This window comes from Mustelus asterias, chromosome 4 (assembly GCF_964213995.1).
Source record: "Mustelus asterias chromosome 4, sMusAst1.hap1.1, whole genome shotgun sequence".
NCBI lineage: Eukaryota > Metazoa > Chordata > Chondrichthyes > Carcharhiniformes > Triakidae > Mustelus > Mustelus asterias.
Window position 1 is genome coordinate 152064393 of NC_135804.1, and position 14739 is coordinate 152079131.

A 14739-nucleotide genomic window follows, 5' to 3' on the forward strand; every position below is an offset into this window, starting at 1 on the left:
ATGTTGATTGGGAGAGGATGTTCGAGGGTAAGTCCGCGTCTGGCATGTGGGAGTCTTTTAAGGAACTATTGATAAGGCTGCAGGATAGGCATGTGCCTGTAAAAAGGAAAGATAGGAAAGGTAGGATTCGAGAGCCGTGGATAACCAGGGAAATTGAGGATCTGATTAAAATGAAAAGGGAGACGTACGTTAAGTCCAGGCAACTGAAAACAGATGGAGCTCTGGAGGAATACAGAGAGAGTAGGAAAGAACTCAAACGGGGAGTTAGAAGGGCAAAAAGAGGTCACGAGATGTTCTTGGCAGGCAGGATTAAGGAGAATCCTAAGGCATTCTATTCATACGTTAGGAACAAAAGAGTTGTCAGGAAGAAAATCGGACCTCTCAGGGACAAAGGAGGGGAATTATGCTTAGAACCCAAGGGAATAGGGGAGATCCTAAATGAATACTTTGCATCGGTATTCACGAAGGAGAGGGACGTGTTGACCGGGAGTGTCTCGGAGGGAGGTGTTGACCCGTTAGAGAAAATCTCCATTACAAGAGAGGAAATGTTAGGTTTTTTAGGGAACATTAAAACTGACAAAGCCCCAGGGCCTGATGGTATCTATCCTCGACTGCTCAGGGAGACGAGAGATGAAATTGCTGGGCCTCTGACGGAAATCTTTGTCGCTTCTTTGGACACGGATGAGGTCCCTGAGGATTGGAGGATAGCAAATGTGGTCCCGTTGTTTAAGAAGGGTAGCAAGGATAATCCAGGAAATTATAGGCCGGTGAGCTTGACGTCCGTGGGAGGGAGGTTATTGGAGAGTATTCTTAGAGACAGGATGTATGTGCATTTAGAACGGAACAATCTCATTAGTGACAGACAGCATGGTTTTGTAAGAGGGAGGTCGTGCCTTACAAATTTGGTGGAGTTTTTTGAGGAAGTGACAAAAACGGTTGATGAAGGAAGGGCCGTGGATGTCGTCTATATGGATTTCAGTAAGGCATTTGACAAAGTCCCACATGGCAGGTTGGTTAAGAAGGTTAAGGCTCATGGGATACAAGGAGAAGTGGCTAGATGGGTGGAGAACTGGCTTGGCCATAGGAGACAGAGGGTAGTGGTCGAAGGGTCTTTTTCCGGCTGGAGGTCTGTCACCAGTGGTATTCCGCAGGGCTCTGTACTGGGACCTCTGCTATTTGTGATATATATAAATGATTTGGAAGAAGGTGTAACTGGTGTAATCAGCAAGTTTGCAGATGACACGAAGATGGCTGGACTTGGGGATAGCGAAGAGCATTGTCGGGCAATACAGCAGGATATAGATAGGCTGGAAAATTGGGCGGAGAGGTGGCAGATGGAGTTTAATCCGGATAAATGCGAAGTGATGCATTTTGGAAGAAATAATGGAGGGAGGAATTATACAATAAATGGCAGAGTCATCAGGAGTATAGAAACACAGAGGGACCTAGGTGTGCAAGTCCACAAATCCTTGAAGGTGGCAACACAGGTGGAGAAGGTGGTGAAGAAGGCATATGGTATGCTTGCCTTTATAGGACGGGGTATAGAGTATAAAAGCTGGAGTCTGATGATGCAGCTGTATAGAACGCTGGTTAGGCCACATTTGGAGTACTGCGTCCAGTTCTGGTCGCCGCACTACCAGAAGGACGTGGAGGCGTTAGAGAGAGTGCAGAGAAGGTCTACCAGGATGTTGCCTGGTATGGAGGGTCTTAGCTATGAGGAGAGATTGGGTAAACTGGGCTTGTTCTCCCTGGAAAGACGGAGAATGAGGGGAGATCTAATAGAGGCGTACAAGATCATGAAGGGGATAGATAGAGTGAACGGTGGGAAGCTTTTTCCCAGATCAGAAGTGACGTTCACGAGGGGTCACGGGCTCAAGGTGAGAGGAGCGAAGTATAACTCAGATATTAGAGGGATGTTTTTTACACAGAGGGTGTTGGGGGCCTGGAATGCGCTGCCAAGTAGGGTGGTGGAGGCAGGCACGCTGACATCGTTTAAGACTTACCTGGATAGTCACATGAGCAGCCTGGGAATGGAGGGATACAAACGATTGGTCTAGTTGGACCAAGGAGCGGCACAGGCTTGGAGGGCCGAAGGGCCTGTTTCCTGTGCTGTACTGTTCTTTGTTCTTTGATTGGCAGTCAGTGACTAGTGGAGTTCCGCAGGGATAAATGTGAGTTTATCCACTTTGGTAGCAATAATAGGAAGACAGATTATTACTTGAATGGGTGTAAACTTAGAGAAGTAAATACTCAGCGAGATCTTGGTGTCCTCATGCATCAGTCGCTGAAAGTAAGCGCGCAGGTACAGCAGGCAGTCAAGAAGGTAAATGGTATGTTAGCCTTCATAGCGAGATGATTTGAGTTTAGGAATAAGGATGTTTTACTGCAATTCTATAGGGAGTTGGTGAAGCCATACCTGGAGCATTGTGTGCAGTTTTGGTGTCCTTATCTGAGGAAGGATGTCCTTGCTATACAGGGAGTGCAGCGAAGGTTTACCAGGCTGATCTCTGGGATGGCAGGCCTGTCATAGGAGAGTCTAAATTGGTTAGAATTATATTCACTGGAGTTTAGAAGAGTGAAAGGGGATCACATAGAAACTTATAAAATTCCAACAGGGTTAGAGAGGGTAGATTCAGAAAAAATGTTCCCAATGGTGGGGGGACTCCAGAACTAGAGGTCAAAGTTTGCGGATAAGGGGTAAACATTTTAGAACTGAGGTGAGGAGAAATTTCTTCACCTGGAGGGTGGTGAATGTGTGGAATTCACTACCACAGAATGTAGTTGAGGCCAAAACGTTGTCTGATTTCAAGAAGAAATTAGATATAGCTCTTGAGGCTAAAGGGATCAAAGGATATGGGGAGGGAAGGGGGAAAACCAGGATATTGAATTCGATGATCAGCCATGCTCAAAATGAATGGCGGAGCAAGCTCGAAGGGCCGAACAGCCTACTCCTGCTTCTGGTTTCTCCGTTTACCTTCCTAAACCCCCATCCCCTCAACTCTGCTACACCTAAACACCCTCTGTCCCAAACTCCTTCACCATAAACCTCTTTGTCTACTCAGCCCTGAATACCTCCTGATCCTCTGCTCTAGGCTCAGCCACCCGAAACTCCCTTTACATTTCTGCAATACCCTCCCAAAACCCTCCGCCCTCAAACCCCTTCCACATCACTCATTCAAAACCAATCCTAAGCCCACTGCTATGACAAAACTATCAGTAACTCACTCCCTTTGGAGTTCAGCTTTCATTTTGCAGTCAATTATTTGAAGCACTTCGCAGAATCTTCCTCCAGTGAAAGACGTGAAACTATATTCAAGCAGATTGGTGCTGCATAACAATACAGCAATTTGGCAGTTCTGACATCACAAACAGCATATGATGCACTGCTCGTTACAAACATCAGATGCAAAAGTTCAAAAACTGCCTTAAAATCACACATTATTCTTAACTACACTTGACATGAACTTTAAAACATCAAATGGATGAACTGAAAATGAAAGCAATGAAGATGATCATCCCACAAACAATCATTTGCACTTTGCTCCCTCACACAGCACTGCAAAATATGGATCCATAGAATTATAAAGCATTAAGAGGCCATTTGGCCCACTGAGCCTGTGCAGCTCGACTACTTTTTCCCCACAGCCCTGAAATTCTCTTTCAAATATTTATATAATTACCTTTTGAAGTTCCTTTCGAATCTGCTTCCACCACATTCCAAATTACAACTCACTGCAGAAAACAAAATCCCTTTGTTTTTTTCCCCAATTAACTTAAATCTGTTTCATCTCCTACCAGTCGAAAGTTTCTGCTCATTTACTTTATAAAAATCCTTTATGAATTTGAACACCTTTGCCAATTCTCCTTTTAATCTTCTCTGCTACAAGAATAATCCAGTTTATCCACATACTGCTCACAACCAAATAATAGCCAGAGAGTGAGAGGAGTGAAATAGTCCAAAATTCACCCACCCTCATGAATGAACAAAGTATTGAATTAGGATGCAGTTTGAAAATTCTGAAATACGTTAGGAGCATTGGCCCTACTAAGTTCTCCCTCAGTGTACCCGAACAGGTGCCAGAGTGTGGTGACTAGGGGATTGTCACAGTAACTTCATTGCAGTGTTAATGTAAACCTACTTGTGATGATAATAATAAAGTCGAAGCATATTTGTCACAAGTAAGAACATAAGAACATAAGAAATAGGAGCAGGAGTAGGCCATCTAGCCCCTCGAGCCTGCCCCGCCATTCAATAAGATCATGGCTGATCTGAAGTGAATCAGTTCCACTTACCCGCCTGCTCCCCATAACCCTTAATTCCCCTACCAATCAGGAATCCATCTATCCGTGACTTAAACATATTCAATGAGGTAGCCTCCACCACTTCAGTGGGCAGAGAATTCCAGAGATTCACCACCCTCGGAGAGAAGAAGTTCCTCCTCAACTCTGTCCTAAACTGACCCCCCTTTATTTTGAGGCTGTGCCCTCTAGTTCTGGTTTCCTTTCTAAGTAGAAAGAATCTCTCCACTTCTACCCTATCCAGCCCCTTCATTATCTTATATGCCTCTATAAGATCACCCCTCAGCCTTCTAAACTCTAACGAGTACAAACCTAATCTGCTCAATCTCCCCTCGTAATCTACACCCCTCATCTCCGGTATCAACCTGGTGAGCCTTCTTTGCACTCCCTCCAAGGCCAATATATCCTTTCGCAAGTAAGGGGACCAAAACTGCACACAGTATTCCAGCTGCGGCCTCACCAATGCCCTGTACAGATGTAGCAAGACTTCTCTGCTTTTATATTCTATCTCCCTCGCGATAAATGCCAACATCCCATTTGCCTTCTTGATCACCTGTTGTACTTGCAGACTGAGTTTTTGGGGGAGGATGACCTCACTGGGCCTGGAGGTCTGGAGTACATCTACTCCAATGCAAGGAGCGTAGCAGGTAAGACAGACGAACTTAGGGGCTTAATGCTCACGAGGAATTTGGATGTGGTTGCGGTGAGAGAGACTTGGTTGAAAGAGGGACAGGACTGGCAGCTGAATATTCCGGGGTACAAGTGTTTTAGGCGAGACAGAGGAGGGGCCAAAAGAGGTGGGGGAGTAGCAGTATTAGTTAGAGAGCATATTACAGCGGTGCAGAGGGAGGACAATTCAGAGGGGTCGTGTAACGAGTCACTGTGGGTGGAGCTCAGAAACAGGAAGGGCGCAGTCACTATGTTGGGGGTATACTACAGGCCCCCCAACAGCCCAAGGGAAGTGGAAGAACGGATATGTCAGGAGATAATGGGGTTGTTGTAGTGGGAAACTTCAATTTCCCTGGTATAGACTGGAAATCGCGTGGGGCTGGGAGTCTGAAAGGGGAGGCATTTGTAAAATGCGTACAGGAAGGTTCTTTGGAACAATATGTAGATAGCCCGACTAGAGAGGGGGCTATACTGGACCTAGTACTGGGGAATGAGCCCGGTCAGGTCTTCAAAGTTTCGGTAGGGGAACATGTGGCAAATAGTGACCACAATTCTGTTAGCTTCAGGATAGTGATGGAAAAGGATGAGTGGTGTCCCAAGGGTAAGGTGTTGGATTGGGGGAAGGCTAACTTTAGTGGGATTAGGCAGAAATTGGCAGCTGTTGATTGGGAGAGGCTGTTTGAGGGTAAATCCACATCTGGCATGAGGGAGTCTTTTAAGGAACAGTTGTTAGGGCTGCAGGATAGGCATGTGCCTGTAAAAAAGGATAGGAAGGGGAGGATTCGAGAACCGTGGATAACCAGGGAAATTGAGGGATTGGTCAAAAATAAAAGAGTGGCGTACGTTAGGTCCAGGCAGCTAAAAACGGAGGGAGCTCTGGAGGAGTACAAAGAAAGTAGGAAAGAACTCAAATGAGGAATTAGAAGGGCAAAAAGGGGTCACGAAATGTCCTTGGCAGACAGGATTAAGGAGAATCCCAAGGCATTTTATTCATACGTTAGGAACAAAAGGGTTGTCAGGAAAAAATCGGACCTCTCAGAGACAAAAGTGGGGAATTATGCTTAGAGTCCAAAGAAGTAGGGGAGATCCTAAATGAATACTTTGCGTCAGTATTCACAAAGGAGAGGGATGAGTTGACTGGGAGTGTCTCAGAGGGGAGTGATGACCCGTTAGAGAAAATCTCCATTACAAGGGAGGAAGTGTTAGGTTTTTTAGGGAATATAAAGACTGACAAATCCCCAGGGCCTGATGGAATCTATCCCAGGCTGCTCAGGGAGACGAGAGATGAAATCGCTGGGCCTCTGACGCAAATCTTTGTCTCGTCACTGGACACAGGTGAGGTCCCAGAGGATTGGAGGATAGCTAAATGTGGTCCCGTTATTTAAGAATGGTAGGAAGGATAACCCGGGTAATTATAGGCCAGTGAGCTTGACGTCCGTGGTAGGGAAGTTGTTGGAGAGGATTCTTAGAGATAGGATGTGTGCGAATTTAGAAAGGAATAAACTCATTAACGATAGTCAGCATGGTTTTGTGAGAGGGAGGTCCTGCCTCACTAACCTGGTGGAGTTTTTTGAAGAAGTGACTAGAATGGTTGGCGATGGAAGGGCCGTGGATGTCATCGATATGGACTTTAGTAAAGCGTTTGACAACGTCCCTCATGGTAGGTTGGTGCAAAAGGTTGGATCTCATGGGATAAAGGGGGAGGTGGCTAGATGGGTGGAGAACTGTCTTGGTCACAGAAGACAGAGGATGGTAGTGGAAGGGTCTTTTTCCGGCTGGATGCCTGTGACTAGTGGTGTTCCGCAGGGCTCTGTAGTGGGACCTCTGCTGTTTGTGATTTATATAAACGATCTGGAAGAAGGTGTAATTGGGGTGATCAGTAAGTTTGCGGACAACACGAAAATGGCTGGACTTGCAGGTAGTGAGGAACATTGTCAGAGGCTACAGAAGGATATAGATAGGCTGGAAATTTGGGCAAAGAAATGGCAGATGGAGTTCAATCCAGATAAATGTGAAGTGATGCATTTTGGTAGAACTAACATAGGGGGGAGCTATACGATAAATGGCAGAACCATAAAGGGTGTAGATACGCAGAGGGACTTGGGTGTGCAAGTCCACAGATCCTTGAAGGTGACATCACAGGTGGAGAAGGTGGTGAAGAAGGCATATGGCACGCTTGCCTTTATAGGACGGGGCACAGAGTATAAAAGTTGGGGTCTGATGTTGCAGTTGTATAGAACGTTGGTTCGGCCACATTTGGAATACTGCGCCCAGTTCTGGTCGCCACACTACCAGAAGGACGTGGAGGCTTTAGAGAGAGTGCAGAGGAGGTTTACCAGGATGTTGCCTGGTATGGAAGGGCTTAGTTATGAGGAGAGATTGGGTAAACTGGGGTTGTTCTCACTGGAAAGACGGAGGATGAGGGGTGACCTAATAGAGGTGTATAAAATTATGAAAGGCATAGATAGGGTGAACGGTGGGAAGCTTTTTCCAGATCGGTGGTGACGTTCACGAGGGGTCATAGGTTCAAGGCAAGGAGGGGGAGGTTTAACACGGATATCATAAGGACATATTTTACACAGAGGGTGGTGGGGGCCTGGAATGCGCTGCCGGGCAAGGTGGTGGAGGCGGACACACTGGGAACGTTTAAGACTTATCTAGATAGCCACATGAACAGAGTGGGAATGGAGGGATACAAAAGAATGGTCTAGTTTGGACCAGGGAGCGGCGCGGGCTTGGAGGGCCGAAGGGCCTGTTCCTGTGCTGTATTGTTCTTTGTTCTTTGTTCATGCACAAGGACCCCCAGGTCCCTTTGCACAGTAGCATGTTGTAATTTTTTTCCATTTAAATAATAATCCAATTTGCTATTATTTCTTCCAAAGTGAATAACCTCGCATTTGCCAACGTTATATTCCATCTGCCAGATCCTCGCCCACTCACTCAGCCTATTCAAATCTCACTGCAGACCTTCCACTTCCTCCACGCAATTCACTTTCCCACTTATCTTCGTGTCGTCAGCAAACTTTGTTACCCTACACTCAGTCCCCTCCTCCAGATCATCTATGTAAATAGTGAACAGTTGAGGCCCCAGCACCGATCCCTGCGGCACGCCACTAGTCACCATCTGCCAACCAGAAAAGCACCCATTTATTCCAACTCTCTGCTTCCTGTTGGATAGCCAGTCCCCAATCCACGCGAACACCTACCCCCAACTCCGTGTGCCCCAATCTTCCGCAGCAACATTTTGTGAGGCACCTCATAGAAACCCTACAGTACAGAAAGAGGCCATTCGGCCCATCGAGTCTGCACCTACCACAGTCCCACCCAGGCCCTACCCCCATATCCCTACATATTTTACCCACTAATCCCTCCAATCTACACATCCCAGGACACTAAGGGGCAATTTTAGCATGGCCAATCAACCTAACCCGCACATCTTTGGACTGTGGGAGGAAACCGGAGCACCCGGAGGAAACCCACGCAGGCACGAGGAGAATGTGCAAACTCCACACAGACAGTGACCCGAGCCGGGATTCGAACCCAGGTCCCTGGAGCTGTGAAGCAGCAGTGCTAACCACTGTGCTACCTTATCGAGTGCCTTTTGGAAATCCAAAAACACCACATCTACCGGTTCCCCTCCGTCAACCGCACTAGTCACATCTTCATAAAAATTCAGTAAGTTCGTCAAACACGACTTTCCTCTCGTGAATCCATGCTGCGTCTGCTTGATCGAACCATTCTTATCCAGATGGCCTGCTATTTCTTCTTTAATGATGGATTCCATCATTTTCCCAACTACAGACCTTAAGCTAACCAGCCTGTAGTTACCCGCCTTTTGTCTACTTCCTTTTTTAAACAGCGGCGTAATATTAGCCGTTTTCCAATCAGCTGGCACTACCCTAGAGTCCAGTGAATTTTGATAAATAACCACTAACATATCCGCTATTACCTCTGTCTGACATTTCTTTCAGTACCCTGGGATGCATTCCATCCGGGCCCAGGGGACTTGTCCACCTTCAGTCCCGTTAGTCTACCAAGCACTGTCTCTCTAGTAACAATAATTGTATTGAGTACCTCTCCTCTTACCAACACTCGATCGTTAATATTCGGTAAACTATTTGTGTTTTCCACTGTGAAGACCGACACAAAAAACCTATTTAAAGTCTCAGCCATTTCCTCGTTTTCCACTATTAAATCCCCCCTCTCGCCCTCCAAGGGTCCAACATTCACTCGAGCCACTCTATTCCTTTTTATATATTTGTAAAAACTTTTACTATTATTTTTTATGTTTAGAGCAAGTTTAGTTTCATAATCTATCTTTCCTTTCTTTATCGCTTTCTTAGTCGTTCTTTGTTGTTTTTTAAAGCTTTCCCAATCTTCTAAGTCTCCACTATTTTTGGCCACTCTGTACGCATCGGTTTTTAATTTAATACTCTCCTTTATTTCCTTTGTTATCCACGGCTGGCTCTCCCTTTTCTTACAGTCCTTCTTTATCACCGGAATATATTTTTACTGAGTACTGAAAAAGATCTCCTTCAAAATCCTCCATTGTTCCTCAGCTGTCCTACCTACCAGTCTGCTCTCCCAGTCCACCCTCGCCAATTCAGCCCTCATCCTATCGTACTCCCCTCTGTTCAAGCAGAGGACATTGGTTTGGGACCCTACTTTCTCCCCCTCCATCTGCACCAGAAATTCGACCATATTGTGATCACTCAACCCAAGAGGGTCCTTCACAAGAACATCCTTAATTCTACCTGTCTCGTTACACATTACCAGATCTAAGATAACTCGTTCCCTCGTAGGTTCTGTAACATACTGTTCAAGGAAACTATCCCGACAGCATTCTAAGAACTCTTCCTCCATCCTACCACGTCCAACTTGAGTCAGCCAATCAATATGCAGGTTAAAATCCCCTATGATTATTGCCGTTCCGTTTTTGCACGCATCCATTATTTGTTTGTTTATAACCCTCCCCACCTCAACATTATTATTTGGGGGCCTATAGACCACGCCTACTAGTGTCTTTCTCCCCCTATTATTCCTTATCTCCACCCATAATGATTCCACGTTTTGCTCCTTAGAGCCTATGCCGTCCCTCACTACTACCCTGATATTATCCTTTATTAACAGAGCTACCCCACCACCTTTTCCATCCTGTCTATCCTTCCTAAATGCCTGATACCCCTGGATATTCATTTCCCAGTCCTGGTCACCCTGTCGCCACGTTTCTGTAATGGCCACTAGATCATACCAATTTGTGCTGATTCGTGCCATCAACTCATTTACTTTGTTCCGAATGCTTTGTGCATTCAGGCAAAGTGTCCTTCTTCCAGCTTTTATCTGGACCTGATACATTAACACTGCAATGAAGTTACTGAAGTTAGTGTGAAATTCCCCTAGTCACCACACTCCGGCGCCTGTTTGGGTCAATGCACCCTAACCAGCACGCCTTTCAGACTGTGGGAGGAAACCGGAGCACCTGGAGGAAACGCGCAGACACGGGGAGAACGTGCAAACTCCCCACAGTGACCCAAGCCGGGAATCGAACCTGGATCCCTGGCGCTGTGAGGCAGCAGTGCTAACCACTGGGCCATAATGCCGCCCTTTAAAACCTTAAAAATTAATTGAAACTAGAATGCTGAAACAAGACATGCTATTGAAGCTATTTGCCTTGCACGCAACAGAACAGAATTTGCAAGAATGCAAATAGTAAAAGGAACAACAATCTATACTGCATGGGAGGAGATGTTCTGTCTATCACACAAATGAGTAATGTGGTGCATGAACTTCAGTGCTGTTGTGATGCCAGGTATATAGACCATACGTCTCAATGAATGGCGAATCATATCAAACAGCGTCTTCCTTTGGCTGTACCCAACCAGTTTGCACTTACATAATGTCCAACATTAGATACAATTCCACAATTTGGACAACACCTACAATACTTCAAGACTTTTGTGCTCCTCCAATTTTGACCTCTTGTGCATACCAAACTCTTTTTCAACATTGGCCACCTTGCCTTCAACAACCAGGGCACTATACTTTGGAATTCTTTTCCTGAACCTCTCCACCAATTCCTTCCTCCTTTAACCCCCTCTTTAAAGTTAACCTTGTCATTTGTTTCTAATTACTGTTATGTGAAGCAGGTTAATATTTTTAATAAACAAAAATTACAGGCTAGAAATTTTCAATTAACCTCCAGCATTTTGAGGGAGGAGTTTCAGACTTCCATCCCCTGTGAACTCCCTGGAGTGAACACTGAAGAAAGCAATACCCCCCCCCCCCTTGTTCTGGGCTCTCCCCACTAGGGTAATTGGTAGGTGCACAAAGACCACGGTCAGTTGGTTTATTATCTATCCTTCTGTTGGTCATGATAAGTTCAAAAGCAAAGGGGAAGACAGGATCAGGGTATTGAATTTGATGATCAGCCATGATCATAATGAATGGCGGAGCAGGTTTGAAGGGCCGAAGGACCTACTCTTGTTTCTATTTTCTATGTTTCTATGTAAAACAAAAGTTAACCATCAGATCGAGAAAATAAGAAGCATATTTCACAATCTCTAGAATAACAAAGAACGATATAGCACAGGAACAGGCCCTTCAGCCCTCCAAGCCTGCACCGATCATGATGCCTGCCTAAACTAAACCATATGCACCTATGGAGTCCATATCCTTCCATTCCCATCCTATTCATGTATTTGTCGAGTTGCCCCTTAAATGCCACTATCGTACCTGCTCCCACCCCCTCCCCGGGCAGCGCGTTCCAGACATTCACCACCTTCTGTGTAAAAACCTTGCCTCACACATCTCCTCTAAACTTTTTCCCACGCACCTTAAATTTATGCCCCCTAGTGCTTGACTTTCCTACTCTAGGAAAGAGCATCTGACTATCCACTCTGTCCCATGCCACTCATAATCTTGTAGACCTCTATCAGGTCGCCCCTCAACCTCCGTCACCGTTGTGAGAACAAACCAAGTTTATCCAACCTCTCCTCATAGCTAACACCCTCCAAACCAGGCAACATCCTGGTAAATTTCTTCTATACCCTCTCCAAAGTATCCACATCTTTCCGGTCATGTGGCGACCAGAATTGTACACAATATTCCAAATGAGGCCTAACTAAGGTTCTGTACAGCTGCAGCATGACCTGCCAATTTTTGTACTCAATGCCCCAACCGATGAAGTCGAACATGCCGTATGCCTTCTTGACTACCTTATCCACCTACATTGCCACTTTCAGTGATCAGTGGACATGTACGCCCAGATCTCTCTGCATGTCAATACTCCTAAGGGTTTTACCTTTACTGTATAATTCCTGCATGCATTGGACCTTCCAAAATGCAATACCTCACATTTGTCCGAATTAAACTCCATCTGCCATTTCTCTGCCCAAGTCTCCAACCGGTCTATATCTTGCTGTGTCCTCTGACAGTCCTCTTCATTATCCGCAACGCCACCAAATTTTGTGTTGTCTGCGAACTTACTAATCAGACCAGCTACATTTTCCTCAAATCATTTATATATACTACAAACAACAAAGGTCCCAGAATTGATCCCTGTGGAACACCACTTGTCACAGCCTTCCATTCAGAAAAGCACCCCTCTACTGCTACCCTCTCTCATCTATGGCCAAGCCAGTTCTGTATCCATCTTGCCAGCTCTCCTCTGATCCTGTGTGACTTCACCTTTCATCCCAGTCTACCATGAGGTACCTTGTCAAAGGCTTTACTGAAGTCCATGTATACAACATCCACTGCCTTTCCCTCATCTATCATCTTCCTCACTTCCTCGAAAAATTTGATCAAGTTAGTGAGGCACGACCCCCCCCCCCCTTCATAAAACCATGCTGTCTATCACAAATAAGTCCATTTGTTTCCAAATGTGAGTAAATCCTGTTCCTAAGAATCTTTTCCAATAATTTCCCTATCACTGACACAAGGATCACCGGACTATAATTTCCTGGATTATCCCTGCGACCCTTCTTAAACAATGGAACAACATTGGCTATTCTCCAGTCTTCTGGAACTTCATCTGTAGGCAATGAGGATACAAAGATTTCTGTCAAGGCCCCAGCAATTTCTGCCCTTGCCTCCCTCTGGGGTAGATCTCATCAGGCCCTGGGGACTTATCTACTTTAAAGCTTTTTAAGATGCCCAACACCTCCTATTTTGTAATATCGACATGACCCAGAATATCGACACACACTACCCTAGACTCCTCATCCACCAAGCCCTTCTCTTTGGTGAATACTGAGGCAAAGTATTCATTTAGTATCTCGACCATTTCCTCTGGTTCCAAGCATAAGTTCCCTCCACTAACTTTGAGTGAACCAGCCCTTTCCCTGGCTACCTTCTTGCTCTTTACATACTTATAAAATGCCTTAGGATTTTCCTTAATCCTGTTTGCCAAGGACTTTTCATGACTCCTTTTAGTCCTCCTAACTCCTTCCTTAAGTTTCTTCCTTCGTTCTTTATATTCTTCAAGAGCTTCACCTGTCCTAAGCCTTTTAGACCTTACAAATGCTTTTTTCTTTTTGACAAGGCTCATAATATCCCTCGGTATCCAGGATTCCCAATACTTGCTACACTTATCCTTCATCTTCACAGGTACATGCCAGTCCTGAATTTCAATCAAATGATATTTCAAAGACTCCCACATGTCAGATGTTGATTTACCCTCAAACAGCCTCCCCCAATCTACACTCTCCAGATCTTGCCTAATGTTGTTGTAGTTAGTCTTCCCCCAATTTAACACCTTCGCCCGACGACCACTCTTGTCCTTATCCACAAGCACCTTAAAACTTACGGAATTATGATCACTGTTCCCAAAATCCTCTCCTACTGAAACTTCAATCACCTGGCCGGGCTCATTCCCCAATACCAGGCCTAATATGGCTCCTTCCTCAGTTGGCCTATTTACATTCTGTTTCAAGAAACCCTCCTGGACGCTCCTGACTTCACAGCAACTGAATTATCTGAGGTGCAGTCACTGTTTAATGTGGGAAATGCAGCAGCCAATTTGTGCACAGAAAGAACCAACAAACAGGGATGTGATCATTAATGTTAGTGCAACTGGTTGAGGGATTGACATTGGTCTGGGGAAAGGGGAGAAGCCCCCCCGCTCTTTTCCAATTGTCCTCCTGGATTCAGCAATGGAGTGGGATCTTGCTGTGCACCCGAGCTACCCTGTTTCCATAACGACAGCAGCAGGACCCGGGCCCTGGGCCTACCTCAGGCCGTTGATCATGGGCGCGCTGTTGGACCTCCTGAGCCCACCGCCGTCGCTGGGAGCCGAGGGGAGCGACAGCTCCAGCTCCATCTTCTCCTGGGCCATGGGGCAGAGGCTCAGCCGCTCATACCGACACCGAGGCTCCAGAGCTGGGGCACGACATGGCGACGAGCAACCAGCGGCGGCTTGGGCCTGACACACACACCTGCGACCTGGGCCTCGGCCTCGGCCTCGCCCACATCCCCGGCCGAGAAACCACAGCAAAGGCCCGGCTCCGGTTCCCGCTCCAACCGCTCTGAAGCAGAGCCCGCCCTCCGCTCCCATTGACCAATCAGATAGAGAGAGGAGCTGAGCGACAGTCTAACCGGCCAATCACAGAGAGCACCGCTGTCACAGTAACCAATCAGAGTGCCAGCCGCTGACAGGCAGTCAGGCTGACCAATGAGGAAGAGAAAACAGCTAAACCGCAGCAAAACTGACCAATAGAAGGGCGAGGAACTGACCCAGAGTAACCAATTAGTGAGACCAACACCAAACAGCGA

At 46.2% G+C, this 14739-nt stretch overlaps 1 protein-coding gene across 4 annotated transcripts in view; it reads right to left on the reverse strand.

Moving 5' to 3' along the window:
* Window positions 1–14511, reverse strand: part of pabir2 (PABIR family member 2) — an 88908-nt gene extending 74397 nt beyond the window's left edge. For 3 of the 4 annotated variants that reach the window (XM_078211962.1, XM_078211961.1, XM_078211960.1), the window contains exon 1: window positions 14199–14488. In XM_078211962.1, the coding sequence (XP_078068088.1) occupies window positions 14199–14302 (104 nt within the window). In that variant the 5' untranslated portion in view covers window positions 14303–14488. Of the gene's footprint in view, window positions 1–14198 lie in introns of all 4 variants that reach the window. The other variant, XM_078211959.1, reaches the window with a different exon arrangement.
* Window positions 14512–14739: the final 228 nt, after the last annotated feature.